Source organism: Bufo gargarizans, chromosome 3 (assembly GCF_014858855.1).
Source record: "Bufo gargarizans isolate SCDJY-AF-19 chromosome 3, ASM1485885v1, whole genome shotgun sequence".
Classification (NCBI taxonomy): Eukaryota; Metazoa; Chordata; class Amphibia; order Anura; family Bufonidae; genus Bufo; species Bufo gargarizans.
Genome location: NC_058082.1, coordinates 451,862,899 through 451,884,448, shown reverse-complemented (window position 1 = coordinate 451,884,448; position 21,550 = coordinate 451,862,899). Strand labels below are relative to the sequence as shown.

The 21,550-nt window shown below is 43.4% G+C and overlaps 1 protein-coding gene across 1 annotated transcript in view; it reads left to right on the top strand.

The window, feature by feature from the left end:
- NME7 (NME/NM23 family member 7) overlaps window positions 1–21,550 on the top strand; it is a 75,220-nt gene that overhangs the window by 36,292 nt on the left and 17,378 nt on the right. Inside the window, exon 6 of the mRNA XM_044283564.1 lies at window positions 17,730–17,837. Within this exon, the coding sequence (XP_044139499.1) occupies window positions 17,730–17,837 (108 nt within the window). The remainder of the gene's footprint in view (window positions 1–17,729; window positions 17,838–21,550) is intronic.

Genomic DNA, 21,550 nt, shown 5'->3' with positions numbered 1-21,550 from the left:
GAAGGGCTAATACTGGCAGAAAATGAGTCTCCCCTTGAACGCAATGAGAGACTCATCAACCGCGACCTCCCTTCCAGGTGCATAGGCCTCCATGAATTTGGCCCCAAAGTGATCGATGACCGGCCGTATCTTATACAGACGGTCATAGGCAGGATCACCTCGGGGGGGGGGGGGGCATGCTGCATTATCGGAATAATGCAGACATTTCCGGATGGCCTCAAACCGGGAGCGTGTCATGGCCGTACTGTAAAGTGGGGTCTGGTATAGGACGTCCCCACTCCAGTACAGCCTGACACTGGGTTTCTTGACCAGGCCCATATGCAGCACGAGGCCCCAAAATGTCCTCATTTCGGCTGCACTGACCGGCGTCCAGCCACCGGGCCTGGCCAAAAAGGAGCCCGGGTGTTGAGCAACGAACTGTTGGGCGTACAGGTTCGTCTGCTCCACCATCAGATTTGCCAGTGGGTCACTGAAAAAATGACAAAAAAAAGTCATATTGAGTGTAGCCCACTGTGCAAATCTGGATTCCTGATTGGCCTACAAAATCAGGAATCACGGGCTCGTATCGCTCTGGGCTACACTAGACAAGTTCACCAGCAGGGTGCTCCGGTGGATTTAACTGGTGGGCCGGGAAACCAGTACGAGCCCCAGAGCTGCTCGTACTAGTGTGGGCCACAGGGTCCCTAACATGGCGGTCCCCTTGCTCCGTGGACCCCAGACACCCTAACTTAGGGTGATGCAATAAAAGTTCACAAACTAACTTTCCCTTTTTTTTCCCTGCCTAACCCAAACTTTCCCTATGCTTTCCCTATGTACCTGATGGGGGGTGTTGGGGCACAGATCGGGTCCTGGGGGCACAGATGGGGTGATGCTGGCACCGACGGACGACACGTGCAGGCAGCTCCTCTCTCCTCCGGCTCCGGAACACAAAAGGAGGAGGAGAGGAGCGCCTGCATCTTTTGAATCTGTCGCTGGCCCGCCCACTGACCAATCAGAAGCGATCCTGAGTGGTGATGTCACCATCACCACTCAGGATCGCTGGATGGTGGATTGGTGGGGTGAAATCACACCACCATCACCATCCTGTTCCGGGTTATCGGGTCTTCAGAGACCCGAATAACCCAGAAACGCAGAAAACCGCAGGTCTGAATTGACCTGCGGTTTTCTGCGATCGCATACATGGAGGGGTCACAGGACCCCCCCCCCCCCGGCGCATTTGCCCCAAGTGCCTGCTCAATGATTTGAGCAGGCACGGGGTTCCGATCGCCGCCTGCCGCGCGGCAGTGATTGAAAATACACAGGGCGTACATGTACGACCTGTTTCCTTAAGTACCAGGACATAAGGGAGCACCTGTACATCCTATGTCCTTAAGAGGTTAAGGGAGCAGTGGAAAGGGACATTAATGAAAGCTGTTATTATAAGGTAATTACAGATCTTTTAACAATCATTGACAGACTAACTCAGGTATACATGCCTAGCTCTAATAAACTAGCAAATAAAAAAAATATAATAGTTGCACTTTAAATCGCAGGACACTAATATTTCCTGATTCTACTAACAAAAAGAAAATATGTGCTATAGTGAGAAAGCATCTATCAGTACTAAAATTTGATGATGATTGGAGTACAAATGCGAACATGGATATAAAGTGTGTAGCACGCAGGGCCCCTACACTGCAACAAAAAATTTGTCCTAGTCTTTTCTATGATCGCCCTGCCCCCAAACCGGTTTGGTTACGCCACAAAGGAAGCTTTAAATGTGGCCAGAATAGATGCATATGTTGCAACTATATGATGGTTGTTTCTAAGGTGAATCATAAACTATCAAATTAAGCAATATATTAACCCCTTAAAGGATAACTGTCACATTTTCATAAAAAAAAAAAATCTATTGTAGCATATGGTACTGCTGCAGCAGCATTATGCATACAGCAATCTTTAGTTTCTTCACATACCACTGTTTTTCTTGAGTTTTCCCCTTAGTTACTGCTGTTTTGAATCCTGCATTATGAGGATCTTCTCAAGATGGCTCCTCTGCCAGTTCTCTGAGGCCAAAACTACTTCCCCTCAGGTCACATACAAACTTGCTGTAGCCAGCAGCTCTCTGCCAACCAATCAGATTAGATTACTGAGAGACATGCCTCCTCACTCTGCAGGCATGCAGTGTGAAGGACCGCCCCTCCGTCTTCCTGTCGTCTTAGCCAGAGACAGACAAGCCATAGCAGCTTTATTTTAAGGGAGCAGTGGAAAGGGACAGGGGACATTAATGAAAGCTGTTATTATAAGGTAATTACAGATTTTTTCTGGCAATCATTGACGGACTACCTCAGGTATACATGCCTAGCTCTAATAAACTAGCAAATTAAAAAAAATAGGACCGTTATCCTTTAAGGCCCCTGCCATTTTTCACCTTAAGGACCAGGCCATTTTTAGCAAATCTGATGTGTCACTTTATGTGGTAATAACTTTAAAACGCTTTTACTTATCCAGGCCATTCTGATATTGTTTTCTCGTCACACATTGTACTTCATGACAGTGGTAAAATTGAATCAAAAAATTTCATTTTTATTTATTAAAAAAAATACCAAATTTACCCGAAAAAATTGAAAAATTTGCAAATTTACAAATTTCAATTTCTTTCCTTTATAATAGATAGTAATACCTCCAAAAATAGTTATTACTTTACATTCCACAGATGTCTACTTCATGTTTGTATCATTTTGAAAATTAATTTCAATTTTTGGGGGATGTTAGAAGGCCTTAGAAGTTTAGAAGCAATTCTTAAAATTTTTAAGAACATTTCCAAACCCCAATTTTTTTAAGGACCAGTTCAGTTATGAAGTCACTTTCTGAGGCTTACATATTAGAAACCACCCATAAATCACCCCATTTTAGAAACTACACTCCTCAAGATATTCAAAATTGATTTGACAAACTTTGTTAACCCTTTAGGTGCCCCATTAGAATTAAATAAAAATGGGAATGAAATTTCTAAATTTTACTTTTTTTTAGCAGATTTTAAATTTGTATATAATTTTTCTGCAACACATCAAGGGTTAACAGCCAAACAAAACTCAAAATCTATTACCCTGATTCAGGAGTTTACAGAAACACCTTATGTGTGCTCAAAAACTGATGTATGGGCGCACAGCAGGCATCAGAGTGGAAGGAGCACATATGGTTTTTGGAGAGCGGATTTAGCTGGAATGGTAATTGGGAGCTATGTCGCATATGAAGACACCCTGTGGTGGCCCTACAGTGGAAACCCCCAAAAAGTGACCCCATTCCGGAAACTACACCCCTCAAGGAATATTTCAATCAGGCGTTTCACAGAATTAGGAAATGCTTGGCTGTGAAAATGAAAAATTAATTTTTTTTCTAGAAAAAGTTGCTTTACACCCACATTTTTCACTTTCACAAGGGGAAACAGGACAAAATGCACCCCACATTTTGTTCCCCATTTCCCCCCCTATACAACAACACCCCATATCTGCTAAAAAAAATGATGTATGGATGCATGGCAGGGTTCAAAAGGGAAATAGCACCATAGGGCTTTTGGAGGATTTTGCAGGATTGGCTTTTGGGAGCTATGTCGCATATAAAGACCCTAGGGTACACCTATAGTGGAAACCCCACAAAAGTTACCTCATTCTGGAAACTACACCCCTCAAGGAATATTTCAAGATGTGTAGTGAGAACTTTTTCCTCAAAAGTGATACATGGAATTGGCTGTGAAAATGAAAAATTACAATTTCTTCCCAAAAAATTGACCTTAGGCCCAAATCTTTCACTTTTACAATGGGGAACTGGAGAAAATGTACCCCCAAATTGTATACTGCCATATGGGCGTACCACAGGGGTCAGAAGGAAAGGAGCACCAAATGGCTTCTGGAAGGCAGATTTCACCGAAATAATTGACAGGCGCCATCTTGCAATTGAATACACCCTGAGGTACCCCTAGAGAGGAAACCCCCCCAAAATGACCCCATTCTGGAAACAAAACCCCTCAAGCAATATTTCAAGGTGTGTAGTGAGCACTTTGACCCATCGGGCGTTTCACAGAATTAGGAAAAGCTTGGCTGTGAAAATGAAAAATTACAATTACACCCACATTTTTCACTTTCACAAGGGGTAACAGGAATAAATGCACCCACATTTTGTTCCCCATTTTCCCCCGAATACGCCAAGACCCCATAAGTACTAAAAAAATGATGTATGGGCGCATGACGGGACTCTAGAGTGAAACAGCTAAATATGGATTTTGCAGACCTGAATTGGCAGACATGTATTTTAGGTGCCATGTCTGAGGTCCCCAGAAATGAAAAACCCCAACAAGTGACCCCATTTTGGAAAGAGCAAGCTTTTTGTACCACACTTTTGTTTTTCGTGTGGCACAGTAGGGCTTCATAAGTTGATCCCCAAGATCCAACCCTCCCATGTGCCTGTTGTAGTCCAGGATACAAACTGGTTTGGGGGTAGTGGTTCTGGTACCTAGTACAGGAGCAGGGGAGCTTGTGTTAGAGTGAATGGTGGTCAGTACAAGGAAGTCCCTCTTGTCCTTGTACTTAACCACCAGCATGTTCTCATGTGGTTGCCCTACCAGGGATCTAGGGAGGCCTCTGATTTTTGCGCACTGTGCCGCAAGCCACAGTACCTCTGGCAGTTAGGGACATTGAATAGGGGTATGCTGGTATAATAGTTATCCACATATAGGTGGTAACCCTTATCCAGCAGTGGGTGCAGTAAGTCCCACACAATTTTCCCACTAACTCTCTAAGGCTGGGTTCAGACCTGAGCGCTGTGTGTGCGCGATTCTCCTGCGTCTCACATACCCGGCTACGGTATCATGCGAACGCCCATTGTCACGCGTTCCCGGAAGTCTATGTACGGGAACGCGCGACAAGACCCCCCCCCCCCCCCCCCAAAGAAGCTCATGTACTTCTTGGGGCGTCGGGCGTTTTACAGCGCGATCGTACGCGCTGTAAAACACCCAGGTGAGAACCATGCCCATAGGGAATCATTGGTTTCTCCTCGTTGAGCGTTTTACAGCGCATAGGAACGTGCTGTAAAACACTTAGGTGTGAACCCAGCCTTAGAGTTTGTATATTTTTATGCCATACCTTGCCGTTTGCTAGGCAGGTACTGGCGGAATCTAATCCTCCCTTTGAACAGTAATAGGGACTCATCTACACATACATTTTTCTCTGGATTGTATACCTCAGCAAACTTAGTGCTAAAGTGGTCAATGACAGGCTTAAAGGGATTCTGTCACCTCCCCTAACCCAAAAAACGATTTTAAAGCAGCCATGAAGCACAGCTTACCTTGATTAGGCTGTGCTCTTTGATCTTGTAATCCGTCCAGCAGTTTCTGCAAAAAACAACTTTTATTGATATGCAAATGAGTCCTGAATGTGCCCAGAGGGGCGTTTTGTTCCTCTTAGAGAGCCCAGTACCGCCCCTCTTACAGTGCCCAGCCCGCCTTCCTTGCACTGTCTAACCGCCCCCAGCCTCTCCTCCCCCTCCCTCACGGCCGAACGAACTCTCGCACAGACGCAGTACCCACTGAGGGCTGCGCCTGTGCGATCAGCAGGAGACTGAGGGCAGGAGCTTCATCCTCGTCACTGAGCATGCGCCGAGCCCAGTGACGTCCGATGCTCGCTCTTCCCTCAGTCAGCAGGGAAGAGCGAGCATGGGACGTCACTGGGCTCCGCACATGCCCAGTGACGAGGATGAAGCTCCTGCCCTCAGTCTCCTGCTGATCGCACAGGCGCAGCCCTCAGTGGGTACTGCGCCTGTGCGAGAGTTCGTTCGGCCGTGAGGGAGGGGGAGGAGAGGCTGTGGCAGGCTGGGGGCGGTTAGACAGTGCAAGGAAGGCGGGCTGGGCACTGTAAGAGGGGCGGTACTGGGCTCTCTAAGAGGAACAAAACGCCCCTCTGGGCACATTCAGGACTCATTTGCATATCAATAAAAGTTGTTTTTTGCAGAAACTGCTGGACGGATTACAAGATCAAAGAGCACAGCCTAATCAAGGTAAGCTGTGCTTCATGGCTGCTTTAAAATCGTTTTTTGGCTTAGGGGAGGTGACAGAATCCCTTTAACTTTGAACAGACGGTCAAATGTTGGTTCGTTTTAGGGTGGGCACTGTGCATTGTCGTTGTAGTGTAGGAATTTCCTAATTGACTCAAATCGCTTCCGGGTCATGGTCTGACTGTAAATTGGAGTCTGGTAGAAAATGTCCGAACTCCAATATTGGCTAACATTAGTTTTTTTGACTATGTCCATATGCAGCACAAGTCCCCAAAACTTCATATCTGCTGCACTTACTGGGGTCCAACCTAGAGGTCTAGCATATGGTGAAGTAGGGTTCTGGGAAATAAATTGGTGGGCGTATAAATTGTTGGGTTATCAAAAATACCCTAAACTTTGAACATCCTATGGATAGTAGATGGATTTAAAAATGGAAGCAATATGGCACAACTACAGACCTGACAAGGAAGGCTGTCCACAAAAACTCTCAGACCGGCAAGGAGGGCATAATTCAGAGATTTAACAAAGACACCAATGATAACACTGAAGGAGCCCCAAAGATCCACAGAGATGGAAGTATCATGTGCGTCCACCCTCCGTTTTTTTATATAATCGGACTGCTGAAAATAGCTAAGCGCTGGCTCGGCTATCGAATTGGATTATGTTTGTTTGTTTTGTGCCATCCCTTTTGTTTTTCATTAAAAAATATGAATAAATTGATAGCTGGTTGTTACTACTTGGTGGTGTGTCCGTGCACAATCAGTGCTGGCCATGGCAGACTGTGTAGGGACACACTTCTGTGACAAAAGGAATGATAACACCCAGGAGGAACAGCATAATGCAGAATTATAAGAAAAGATGCACCAGAATTTTTTTATATGATAGACAAGTCATATTGACAGTTTTCTCTAAGGATGTGGTTAAAGGGGTTATCCCACAAAACAATTTTCACTCACTTAGGCTTCATGCACACCGCCATAGTTTCGTCATCAAATCCACATTTTTTGCAGGTTGGATGTGGACCAATTCATCTCAGTGGGGCAGCAAAAGATGCAGACGGCACACTCATGTGCTGCCTGCATCCGTGAGTCTGTTCCACGGCCCCACAAAAAAAACGAACATGTCCTGTTCTTGTACTTTTTGGGGGCAGGAATAGGACTTTTCTCTAGACTGAGGAAATAAGGCAGCATGCTCACAGCCGAGATCCGTGTTTTGCGGACCGAAAAACTGTTAAAGACGTGTGCAATGAGGCCTTACCTAGAGGACCTTCCATTTCTATGGGTGGGCAGCAGCTCACATAAGATAATCAAGCACCTGCATCTCCCAGGATACATTGCAGTTGACTCTTGTTAAACTCTTCTCCTGTGCATAGAAAATAGCCCCACAGATACATATGGTGTGTGATGCCCCCACAATTCCCTTCAGTCTCTAGAGAGAGAGATATAGCTACAGTATATACATCTATGGATTTAAAAGTTGCGATGAATGAATGAAAAAGGTCTGGACTGCTTCCCTAAGGTCCACTTCTGAATGCAGGGGAAGGAGGACCAAAGGAGTAGTCAGTAGGGGGCGCTACCAGAGAGAAAAATGGAATGAGAATAAAAAACAAACTTTTTATTTTATGTATATTGCAATACTTCATTTGAAATGCCATATTTATTGGTAGTACTTTCTGTGGGATAGCCCACACTATATCATAATAAATTTACAGTATGTATCTGCTGCATCATTGGCCCCGGTATAGTCTGTGTTGTACTTACACTAATCCTTCTCCTTAATCTTATACATTCATTAAATATACCCCTTCATTAAGAATGAAATGCTGCAGATGATTAAAGTGAGACTCCGCCTTTGAGTAAACGTAAAATGTAGAGTCTTTAGTGCAGTTTCTGTACAGTTAATGATAAAAATTAATATTGACTATTATCATAAAAAGAATATTTTCAGTCTGAAATTCTATTATTATTTAACCATAATAAAGATGATAAAATGGGTAAAGAAAAATGGCTAATATTAATAATAAAGGTGATGTAAAACTTTACAGAAGGTGCAGCAGTTTTGCACCTTCGGCATGCATCGGCAACCAGCATGCGGAGTACGGATCCATAGAAAGTATATACAGGATTAGCAACCTCCGGCACTCCAGCTGTTGTTAAAGTACAACTCCCAGCATGCTCCATTCACTTGGGAGATCTGAGAACATCAAAATATGCTGAGAACACCATGCTGGGAGTTGTAGTTTCACCACAACTGGATTGCTGGTGTTTGCCGATCCCTGATGTATAGGATCCATACTCCGCACGCTAGAGAAGCAGAGGAGAGCTGATGCAAAGTTCTCTCAGAGCTGCTGTACTCTGTGTCCTTTCAGACAAGGTTAAGGTCCCCTTTACATTTTAAAGGGGTTGTCCGAGTTATTATTTTTTATGTTCTTTGTATGCTTCTAAGGGCTCCTTCACACTTTGCAGCAGGACGGATCCGGCAGGCTGGTCTCCCTGTCGGATCCGTCCTTCCGCTGTTTCGCAGAGCTGCCGGACCGCCGCTCCGTCCCCTTTGACTATAATGGGGACGGGGTCTGAGCTCCGGCGCAGCACGACAGTGCATGGCGAAAGCCGCCGGACTAAAAAGTCGGACATGCAGGACTTTTTAGTCCGGTGGCTTTCGCCGTGCACCGACGTGCTGTGCCGGAGCTCAGCCCCCGTCCCCATTATAGTCAATGGGGACGGAGCGGCAGTTCAGCGGCTTGGCGAAACAGCGGAAGGACGGATCCGACAGGGAGGCTAAGGCTACTTTCACACTCACATTTTGTGCGGATACGTCATGGATGGATCGTTCAGATAATACAACTGTCTGCATCCGTTCAGAACGGATACGTTTGTACTATCTTTAACATAGCCAAGACGGATCCGTCTAGAACACTATTGAAAGTCAATGGGGGACGGATCTGTTTTCTATTGTGCCAGATTGTGTCAGTGAAAATGAATCCGTCCCCATTGACCGTCCCGTTTGGCTCAGTTTCATCAGATGGACACCACACGCTGCAAGCAGTATTTTGGTGTCCGTCTCCAAAGCTTAATGGAGCGGATCTGAGCGGATCCTTTTCCATTCAGAATGCCTTAGGGTACTTTCACACACTTGCGCTAAAGTTTTCCGGTATTGAGTTCCGTCTTTGGGGCTCAATACCGGAAAAAAAAATCATCTTTATCCTAATGCATTCTGAATAGAGAGCATCAGTTCAGTCCCTCTTACGTTTTTTGGCCGGAGAAAATACCGCAACATGCTGCAGTTTTCTCTCCGGCAAAAAATCCTGAACACTTGCCAGAATTCGGGATCTGGCATTAATTTCCATTGAAATGCATTAAAGGGAACCTGGATTTTGTGTATAGAGCTGAGGACATGGGTTGCTAGATGGCCGCTAGCACATCTGCAATACCCAGTCCCCATAGCTCTGTGTGCTTTTATTGTGTAAAAAAAAAGATTTGATACATATGCAAATTACCCTGAGATGAGTCCTGTATGTGCGATGAGTCAGGGACAGGACTCATCTCAGGGTAATTTGCATATGTATCAAATCAGTTTTTTTACACAATAAAAGCACACAGAGCTATGGGGACTGGGTATTGTGGATGTGCTAGCGGCCATCTAGCAACCCATGTCCTCAGCTATATACACAAAATCCAGGTGACCGGTTCCCTTTAATGCCGGATACGGCCCCAAGTGTTCCGACAAAACGGATTCATTGTGCCTAAAGGCCTGTTTACACTGACCAGTTATCGTGACCATTCACTTCTTTCAGATAATTGGCCAGTGTCACTGTTAATGCAGGAAATGATAACTGATAAAATTATTGTCTATTATTGATCTTCATGAATTGTCCTGTCATAAACTGATTGTATTAATGGCTTTAAATGGAAATGCAACTTTTCCATTAGCAGAAGGTACTCCTGCCTAGAATATGGCTCGCGTGACAACTTCTCTTAGGCAACAGTGACACTTCTCACCTGTCAGGATGGCGCCTGCAACCATGGTACGGATGGAAGAGGAACCTGTACCTATCTGACATTCATGCCATAAATGTCCAGATGGGACAATCCCTTTAAGGGTACGTTCCCACGACTATATTTATTGGTCAGCATCTGCAGAATGTATGCGGGCCCATTAATTTCAATGTGGCCTCAAAAGATGCTGACAGCTCACCGTGTGCTGTCCGCATCCGTCCCGCGGCCCTGCAAAAACAATAGCGCATGTCCTATTCTTGTCTGCAATGGCGGAAAATGAATATATTCACCCAATCCTTTTGTTCTCCCAGGAGGTAAGCCACCGCTAGAGGTTTTTGGCAGCAGCTTTCTCCACTCTTCGAGCCGAAAGTGTGTGTTTATGGGGAAGCGGAGAGAGAGCCTTCGGCCAAACGACTGTTCAGCTGACAACTATTGAATATGTATGCCCAGCTTAAGGCCTCATTCACACCACCATATTTTACATCCATGTCTGATCCGCAATTTTTGTAGATGGCACACGGACCGATTTATTTCTATGGGTCTGCAAAAAAAGGATAGCGCACAGATGTCATCCGTGTACTATCTGCATCCGTATGTCCATTCTACAAGAACATGTCCTATTCTTGTCTGTACTAATCATTTTTAGCAAAAGGAGTGAGAAAAGTGCATGCAAAAGGTATCCATGCTTTAAGGATCCTTGTTTTGCAGACCTCATTACGAATATGGTTGTGTGCATGAGACCTAAGTGACATGGAAATGCCTGGCTGTCTAGTATTTGTTTCACGTGGTAGTACCGTAGTAGCAGGTTCTGCCGTTGTGGATCCAGTTTTAGTGATACCACCAGCCATTATTATAAGTCTATGTTCACATCCCATTCATGACCACCATTTAAAGTATACGCCATAATATGTACATTGAACAAATCCCTCTGACAGCTCATTTTTTGCGGCCCCATTTAAATGAATGCTGTCGTGTGAATGGGGCCTTAAGTATACAGAGCAAGATGTCAAGATCATTGTAACATATTGGAGGGTCCTGGTCCTGTACCTTGACTTTAACACAATTAAGCAAAATAAACCAGCATTTAAAGAGGACCTGTCACCACTCCTGACATGCCTATTGCATCCCCCATGTAATAACAATTCTGGAGCATATTTTCTTATGGCTCTATGTTGTGCCATTTCTTTATTATTACTATTGTGCAGGTACCCCCCCCCCCCCCAACTTGTTACCTCGCCTCTGTACCCCTACTGCAGACTGCTAGCAGTTAATTCATAAGTTCTAGTAGAAATAATAAAGGAATGGCACAACATAGAGCAATAAGAATAGATGTTCCAGAATTGTTATTACATGGGGAATGCATGGAGCTATTAAAACAGGCATGTCAGGAGCGGTGACAGGTCCTTTTTTTTCTAAGCATGAACAGGTGCCTGTACACCTTCAATACCTGTCAACAGCCATATCTCCACACTCCTCCATACACACACGCTCAGTTTAGCATATACAGTTGAAAGAAAAAGTATGTGAACCCTTTGGAATGATATGGATTTCTGTACAAATTGGTCATAAAATGTGATCTGATCTTCATCTAAGTCACAACAATAGACAATCACAGTCTGCTTAAACTAATAACACACAAATAATTACATGTTACCATGTTTTTATTGAACACACCATGTAAACATTCACAGTGCAGGTGGAAAAAGTATGTGAAGCCTTGGATTTAATAACTGGTTGAACCTCCTTTGGCAGCAATAACTTCAACCAACTGTTTCCTGTAGTTGCAGATCAGATTTGCACAACGGTCAGGAGTAATTCTTGACCATTCCTCTTTACAGAACTTTTTCAGTTCAGCAATATTCTTGGGATGTCTGGTGTGAATCGCTTTCTTGAGGTCACGCCACAGCATCTCAATCGGGTTGAGGTTAGGACTCTGACTGGGCCACTCCAGAAGGTGTATTTTCTTCTGTTTAAGCCATTCTGTTGTTAATTTACTTCTATGCTTTGGGTCGTTGTCCTGTTGCAACACCCATCTTCTGTTGAGCTTCAGCTGGTGGACAGATGGCCTTAAGTTCTCCTGCAAAATGTCTTGATAAACTTGGGAATTCATTTTTCCTATGATGATAGCAATCCGTCCAGGCCCTGACGCAGCAAAGCAGCCCCAAACCATGATGCCCCCACCACCATACTTCACAGTTGGGATGAGGTTTTGATGTTGGTGTGCTGTGCCTCTTTTTCTCCACACATAGTGTTGTGTGTTTCTTCTAAGCAACTCAACTTTGGTTTCATCTGTCCACAGAATATTTTGCCAGTACTGCTGTGGAACATCCAGTTGCTCTTGTGCAAACTGTAAACGTGCAGCAATATTTTTTTGGGACAGCAGTGGCTTCCTCTGTGGTATCCTCCCATGAAATCCATTCTTGTTTAGTGTTTTACGTATCGTAGATTCGCTAACAGGGATGTTAGCATATGCCGTATGAGACTATATGAGACTTTTGTAAGTCTTTAGCTGAAACTAGGATTCTTCTTCACCTCATTGAGTACTCTGCGCTGTGCTCTTGCAGTCACCTTTACAGGATGGCCACTCCTAGGGAGAGTAGCAGCAGTGCTGAACTTTCTCCATTTATAGACCATTTGTCTTACCGTGGACTGATGAACAGCAAGGCTTTTGGAGTTATTTTTCTAACCCTTTCCAGCTTTATGCAAGTCAACAATTCTTAATCGTAGGTCTTCTGAGAGCTCTTTTGTGCAAGGCATCTTTTACATTAGGCAATGCTTCTCGTGAAAAGCAAACCCAGAACTGGTGTGTGTGTGTTTTTTATAGGGCAGGGCAGCTGTAACCAACACCTCCAATCTCATCTCATTGATTGTACTCCAGTTGGCTGACACCTCACTCCATATAGCTCTTGGAGATGTCATTAGTCTAGGGGTTCACATACTTTTTCCACCTGCACTGTGAATGTTTACATTGTGTGTTCAATAAAAACAAGGTAACATTTAATTATTTGTGTGTTATTAGTTTAAGCAGACTTGTGATTGTTTATTGTTGTGACTTAGATGAAGATCAGATCACATTTTTTGACCAATTTGTGCAAAAATCTATATCATTCCAAAGGGTTCACATACTTTTTCTTTCAACTGTATGTGTGTTTTTAATGGCAAAAGAGAAGCAAGCCATTGCCAGACAGATCCTCAGGTGCTGGAATTCAAAGCACCCAATCCTCTCCTCCGACATAATTTGTAGAAGGGAGCAGGGAGGCCCCGATACACATTAGATTATTGGCCGTTCCCACCGAAAACGTTAGGTTTGGCCAATAACCATTCAAACATTCGCTGATCAGCAGTTCGTGTTAGCTTCTTATTAGTTATATGTAAGTAGCTTATTTTTTATTTTATTTTAAACCTTATTTTGTTAAGTGACCACACCACTGTACCATGTGTGATCATTGAAAAACACGTGCCTCTCACGTATTTTCTCCATGTTTTACAACTGACAACATAAATTTACGGTCGCCACTCTTCAGTCTAATGGAGCGAGTTCACTTTGTTTCTTCTCGAGCGTTACCCGATCTTATCTCAGTCATTGTATTTTTTCTTATCTCAGAAATAAATACAGATTTCATGGTACAGATAGAGGCGCTTCCTGAGTAACTGGACATAGACAATGTGTCTGCTCCGTCCACAGTCACCCCTTTTGGTTCTTCAGCATGGATGAGTAGCTTCTGTCTTGGGATAGTCTCATGTATATCATAGAATCCTGAGCTGAGATTTGCGGAGGAGAAGAATACCGTAAAACCCATTTACAATTACAGCATTTCATTAGACAAAGATGAAAAGTGAATGCTTCCTTCTGAAGCAGAATAAATGGCTTTTGATGTGCTTGTGTTGTCTATTTAGCAGTTTACCCCTAACAGTATTTTGTCCTATTGTGGTGCTGCCGAAACGATTGCGATTTTATAGGCCTGCATGAAAGATGGATCAGGCAACAAACAAGCAAACTTTCATTTGACAGCTGATCGCATCATTTATGCATCCACAGAATGGTCACTGATCGCTGCCACGTTAACACAGGGCAATGTTGGGGAACGAGCATTCTTATGAACGCTCATTTGACGGTTTATCAGACCATGTAAAAGGGCCTGTAGTTAAAGGGTTTTTATACTATACTAATATAATAGTGACACAGAGAAAACAATCTGTAATGGTTGCAACTTATTTATCTGATTTACACACTTTCTGATTTCCCACACTTGGGGTCATTTATCAAACTGGTATAAAGTAGAACTGGCTTAGTTGCCCATAGCAACCAATCAGATTCCACCTTTCATTTTCCAAAGGAGCTGTGAAATCATTGGTAGATCATTGTGTTTATTCCCCAAACCATAGAGGATCTGCCACATAGAGGATTATCATATCCTCCGAACCGACCAGCATCGGATTACCATCTCCTTTGCAGATTTTGCATCCGAGCACCCAGGGGTGGCAAATATACCGTATTTTTCGCCGTATAAGACGCACCGGCCTATAAGACGCACCTAGGTTTTTGAGGAGGAAAATAAGAAAAAATATATTTTGAACCAAAAGGTGTGCTTTTGGTGGGTTTTGAACTAATTGTGGTCTGTGGATGGCACTGTTATGGGGGATCTGTGGGTGACGCACTGTTATGGGGGATCTGTGGGTGACACTTATGGGGGATCTGTGGGTGACACTTATGGGGGATCTGTGGGTGGCTCTTATTGGGGTCTCTGTGTATGACAGTTATGGGGGGGATCTGTGGATGACACATATATAGCATCTTATGCTATGTGTCATCCACAGATCCCCTCCATAAGTGTCCCTGTAGTGAATGACCCTCAATACAGGGCTGGGGGCCGGCATCTGGCTTTATAATGACAGCGGGGCCCGTGCAGTGACTGTATTCTACTACACGGGCCCCGCTCACTGTATAATCCTATGTCTAATAGTAAATAGTTATGTGCATAATCGCATAATGAGCGGAGTACTTACAACTACAAGCGCTCGCCGAGAGGAGGGAGGAGGCAGGAGGCAGGCCGGGAGGACAGGCGCTGGCAGCATGAGTCATACGTCATGCGCCCACGCCGCCTGCTTCATTCATAAAGTGGGCGGCGCAGGCGCTTGACGTATGACTCACACACTGCCAGCGCCCGTCCTCCCAGCCTGCCTCCTCCCTCCTCTCGGCGAGAATTTGTAGTTGTAAGTACTCCGCTCATTATGCGATTATGTACATAACTATTTACTATTAGACATACGATTATACAGTGAGCGGGGCCCGTGTAGTAGAATAGTCACTGCACGGGCCCCGCTGTCATTATAAAAGCAGACGCCAGCCCCCAGCCCCTCCTCCCTCACAGCTGATACACCCGCCGCGCGGCATCGCGGCGGGTGTATCATTGAAAATCGCAAAATAATTCGCGCAAAAAATTTGCGCGAAAATTCGCAAAACGCTAAATAAGCTGCATTCGCCGTATAAGACGCACTGCTATTTTCCCCCCACTTTTGGGGGGGGAAAAAGTGCGTCTTATACGGCGAAAAATACGGTAAGTTTATTTTTGACCCAGTTATTACCGCAGGGTATATACCTGCGGCTTCTTTGTTCTTTTTTACTTGTTGCAATTTTCCCCTGAAGTCGACACGGACAGAAACGTGCCACGTCGGGAGGTCACTAGGAATTTATTAACTGGCCAATTTCTCTAGATTTAGGGATCAGGTCCGAAGTAGGGACAGGTATCCAGACGGGGTCGCCCCTATCGGGGCGGGTGCTCTGTATAGATAGGTAGAATGAAACTAGCCCCCTTCCCCTCTCATAGGGTCATTTAGGGCACAGTTCTGCCTCAACTTTACAGACACCACCCCATAGTGTGACCTTGTATCCATTATATACCTGATGTCCTTGGATAGATCTACCTGGAGACCTTCGCTGATCCCAGTATTTTCATTGGTCTGGTAAGACTGCTCGCACCTCTCACCAGGTGGAGCAGGTTTATTACTTCTCTACCAGTACTGGGGTACCAGGCTTGGACTCCATATGTTTTATAGATATTGCATCAATGTGGTGTGTTTTAGTTGCATTTTTAATTAAAAGAAATTTTAGACAGTGATAGTCCTCCCCCTCTAGGGGGCCTATTCGCCTATTGACACTGGAGTGCTATATAAGCCTACACACGTCTAGAGCTTCTATTGTATTGTTTTTCTATGGGCAACTAAGCCAGTTCTACTTTACACCAGTTTGATAAATGACCCTAAGTGTTTCTACTTCCTTTCCACCATGTGGGGCGAACGAATAGCAGTGGATTGGTAGATAAGCACATCAGGAGTTGTCATATATAGGCATTTCTTAAAATATGAAAGCACTGGTTGGATGAGGTGTGAGGGGGAAGATTTTAGACAGGTTGACGGTTGTATGTTAGTAAGTTGCTTCTGTTCTATTTAATGTCAGTTTAAAGGTGTTTTCCCATAATTAATGGCCAAAAGCCAAAACCAGCCCTGTACCTCACATGGGTCCAGAGATCTCCCCATTCATTGCTCTGCTAGATTTATATCAAGCTGACAGCTCAAGGGGAGTGTCTGTTCTGCTGCAGCTCAGGGGGTGTGTCTCAGCTCTACCTATCACAGCTCAGGAGGCAGTTGAAGGATGAAACTGAGCATGTGCGGCCTTCTTGGTGAGCAGGTCAAAGAAATAAGAAAATGAACAAAGAGCAGGTGGCGCTATACAGATAAATTTTTATTGAATAACTCAGTGGCTATGCTAAAATTTTAAATACATTCAATTACAAAGAATTCAGATCCAGGGACAATCCCTTTAATGGAGAATTATTTTGATCATGAACACAAATTACATTAACCTTTGCGCACATTAGAATATATGAGAGATGGTTGCTAGACAGTGGCAGACTCTTTAAGATGGTTATCCACATTTCATATTTATTTGGTAGGTATAGGGTGTGCCTCATGCTGCCATAATGCAGATGCTAAAATGCAGCCATTCAGATTAGATCTTCGGCTCAAAGTTTCCAACTCTGAGCCCCCACATGAGGAGGTAAGGGTGGGGAGAACATTAGGATTGAATTGGTTGATCATTCTTCCCAAGATTTAGCTCCTGGTGGTCTGTAGGCCATAAACCTGTAAATGCTGATTCTTGTGCCTTCAGATAACCTTGTGGAATAATACCCTCCAGGTTTTTTTTTTGTGAGCAATTTATTTCTCAATGTAGCTTGCAACATCACGACAGAGTACACCACACCTTCTGTAGAAATAGTTCAGCTATTTCCTGGTGCAGATACAAATTAGAAATTTGGTAAGAGGCCAGGAGTCTTCTCGTACAAGTGAACTGATACAAGTGGCACTTTGTATACAGTTTTTTTTTTTTTTTATCCAGTGTGAAAGTGAAATATTTTATATGAAACACCTTGGGACAGATTAAATATGTTTTAAATGGATTTGTATTGGAGAAAAATGTGCCTAATTTATTATGAGGCGCACAACCCCATGTCTAGTAATCAGTGAGGTTCACAGTGATCAAACCTTTATCACCATCCAAGGTAATTACTGATAATGAAATGACTACTGACCCTTTTCCAGGCCACACAATCAAGTGAGCTGCTTCTGGAAAATGTATATTCCTTTCTCATAGCAGCACTTTTTCATGCATCAGCCTACGATTCCAATTATATTTGTATTTTACTTTAGGAAATAGCGCGCCATCTACGACCTAGGACACTCCGTGCACAGTTTGGGAAAAATAAAGTGAAGAATGCTGTCCACTGTACTGACCTTCCAGAAGATGCATTGCTAGAGGTAAGATTTAGTATTCTGGTGACCTATGCAATTATTTCCGTAAGAATTTATCACATCTTTCTTTTTTTTTCTTTTTTTGCGACCCATTTTTTTTACAGTACAGAGAAGTCACAAATTCTGTGAGATTTGCCAGGTTGTTGGCATACTTTAAGCAGACCTTGGATACAGTAGTAAGCTAGAGGGATAATAAATGTACGTATGTGCCAGTGTGGCACTAGAGGAAGAATTGGCAGACACTTGTGTTTAATTAAGGTTTCTTCATCACATAATCGCATCAGTCTCCTGAACACATGCCTCTCGAAGCTGAAAGACATATTTACATATTACAAGGCTTGGCTTGTATTCTCAGCGTCCATGAAAGTGTATGAACCTCAAGCGCAGTTGAGTCCAGTTCTTGCAGGAATCAGCCAGATTATCTGCTTCTGCAAAGGTGTGTTAGTTAATGCGTGTGAACGATCCAAGTATGGACTCACCAGCTGGCCATAATCTTCAAAGGATCTCTCACCCTGAACCTCTGTCAGTCATTTTCAACCTTGAGAAGAGAATTATTTCTGCACATATTACAGTTCTTTGTGTCTCAAAATTATTATTTTTATCTCACATTTATACCATTTCAGACCTAGCATGTGCAACAGGACTTGTTTAACTGATTGTGCACATAACCTAAGACAAGGGCCGGCAAACTGCTTCAGTCCTGCAGATGGTTGAACAGTCTGGACTCCAGACTTAGGAGTCCCTGCTCTGACTCCATATATGGATGTGTCAGTGTTATGAATATGGAAGGGGTATTCCCAAGCATGGTCATTATGCTTGGGGACACCCTGTGTATATAAATCCAATTTAGACTCTATTTTTGAAATGTTTCTGTGGGGATACGAACTCACAACCATCTACATCAAATAACCACTGGGCTATAGAGCTCAATGCTAAGACATCAGTGGAAAAACTTCATAGAAGTTTCTCTTGTATTATACAAGAGAAACTTCTATGCATTTTTAACACAAGATAAACTTCTATGAGGTTTTTCAGCAATGACTTAGCATTGAGCTCTATAGCCCAGTGGTTAAGTTTCTTGCCTTTAACCCCTTAAGGACCCAGAGATTTTCAATTTTTTCACTCGCCGCCTTCCCATAGTCTTAACTTAACTTATTTTTCCATTCACATAGCCTTATGAGGGCTTATTTTTTGTGGGACAAGTAGCATTTTCTAATGGCACCATTTAAGGTTGCATACCATGTAGTAGGAAGTGAAAAAAAAAATCCAAATGGGGAAGAATTGGGAAAAAACGCAATTTAATAAAGGTTTTTTTTTTTTTTTTTTACACTGTACACTATGCGGTAAAATTGACCTGTTATCTTCATTCTGCAGGTCAGTACGGTTACAACGATACCGCACTTGTATAATATTTCTTGTGTTTTAATACTGGAAAAAAAATGTAAACCTTTGAGGAAAAAGAAAAAATGTTTATAACCATATTCTGACCCCTATAACTTTTTTGTAGTTATGTGTACGGTGCTGTGTGAGAGCTCATTTTTTGCAGGACGATCTGTTCTTCTCAGTGCTACCAATTTGAAGTGAGTGCAACTTTTTGATCACTTTTTATTTTAAAAATTAGTCGGTAGTTGAAATAACAAAAAAATGGCAAATTGGCTGTTTTAATTTTTTTCCCGTTACGCATTTTCTGTATGCCATTAATATTGTAAAATTTTAATTCTATGAGCATTTTCGCACACGGCGATGCCCATAATGTTTATTTTTTTTACTGGTTAAGTATTTTTATTTTAAGGAAAGGGGGGTGATTTGAACTTTTTTTTTTTTTTTTATACTTTTTGTTGTGACAATTGCCAATCATTAGATTGCCCATTGTGTTCATTGATGGCTATATAGCCATCATTGAACACTTAATTTGCACTATACCTATACAATGCTGCCACCTAGTGGCATGTATTGGTATATTCCTGAAATAGCCTCCGAAGCCTGCTTGAGGCTTCGGGCTATTTCAGCAATGTAACAGGTTCCCCGATCTCAGCCGGGGAACGCTGTTACCGTAACAGAAGCACACGACTTCCGCTTCCGGACTGATCAGATGCCATGGTCACATTTGACCACGGCATCTGAAAGGTAAAATGTATGCGATCAGCCTTATGTCTCTGCCATTTAAAATAGCATAAACCCGGCTGCTATGGCGCACGCTGCACGTGCGAGCGGGTGCCATTTTTAGGGACTGGACTTCCGCCGTACATGTACCGCAAAGGTCCTTAAGGGGTTAATGTAGAAGGTTGTGAGTTCGAATCCCCACAGACACTTTTAATGCCCATAATGCTATATTTTTTTTCTTTCTTTTTATTTTGGGGAATGGGGGGATTTTAATTTTTTTTATTTTTTTCATATTTTTTTTTAAACTTTTTGTTAAGTTCCCCAAGTGGACCACAACTTACAATCATCAGATGTAATTTTCTCTATTGTCTCTATATATATATATATATATATACAGGTCCTTCTAAAAAAATTAGCATATTGTGATAAAGTTCATTATTTTCTGTAATGTACTGATAAACATTAGACTTTCATATATTTTAGATTCATTATACACCAACTGAAGTAGTTCAAGCTTTTTATTGTTTTAATATTGATGATTTTGGCATACAGCTCATGAAAACCCAAATTTCCTATCTAAAAAAATTAGCATATTTCATCCGACCAATAAAAGAAAAGTGTTTTTAATACAAAAAATATCAACCTTCAAATAATTATGTTCAGTTATGCCCTCAATACTTGGTCGGGAATCCTTTTGCAGAAATCACTGCTTCAATGCGGCGTGGCATGGAGGCAATCAGCCTGTGGCACTGCTGAGGTGTTATGGAGGCCCAGGATGCTTCGATAGCGGCCTTAAGCTCATCCAGAGTGTTGGGTCTTGCGTCTCTCAACTTTCTCTTCCCAATATCCCACAGATTCTCTATGGGGTTCAGGTCAGGAGAGTTGGCAGGCCAATTGAGCACAGTAATACCATGGTCAGTAAACCATTTACCAGTGGTTTTGGCACTATGAGCAGGTGCCAGGTCGTGCTGAAAAATGAAATCTTCATCTCCATAAAGCTTTTCAGCAGATGGAAGCATAAAGTGCTCCAAAATCTCCTGATAGCTAGCTGCATTGACCCTGCCCTTGATAAAACACAGTGGACCAACACCAGCAGCTGACATGGCACCCCAGACCATCACTGACTGTTGGTACTTGACACTGAACTTCAGGCATTTTGGCATTTCCCTCTCCCCAGTCTTCCTCCAGATTCTGGCACCTTGATTTCCGAATGACATGCAACAGTCCAGTGCTGCTTCTCTGTAGCCCAGGTCAGGCGCTTCTGCCGCTGTTTCTGGTTCAAAAGTGGCTTGACCTGGGGAATGCGGCACCTGTAGCCCATTTCCTGCACACGCCTGTACACGGTGGCTCTGGATGTTTCTACTCCAGACTCAGTCCACTGCTTCCGCAGGTCCCCCAAGGTCTGGAATCGGTCCTTCTCCACAATCTTCCTCAGGGTCTGGTCACCTCTTCTCGTTGTGCAGCGTTTTCTGCCACACTTTCTCCTTCCCACAGACTTCCCACTGAGGTGCCTTGATACAGCACTCTGGGAACAGCCTATTCGTTTAGAAATTTCTTCCTGTGTCTTACCCTCTTGCTTGAGGGTATCAATGATGGCCTTCTGGACAGCAGTCAGG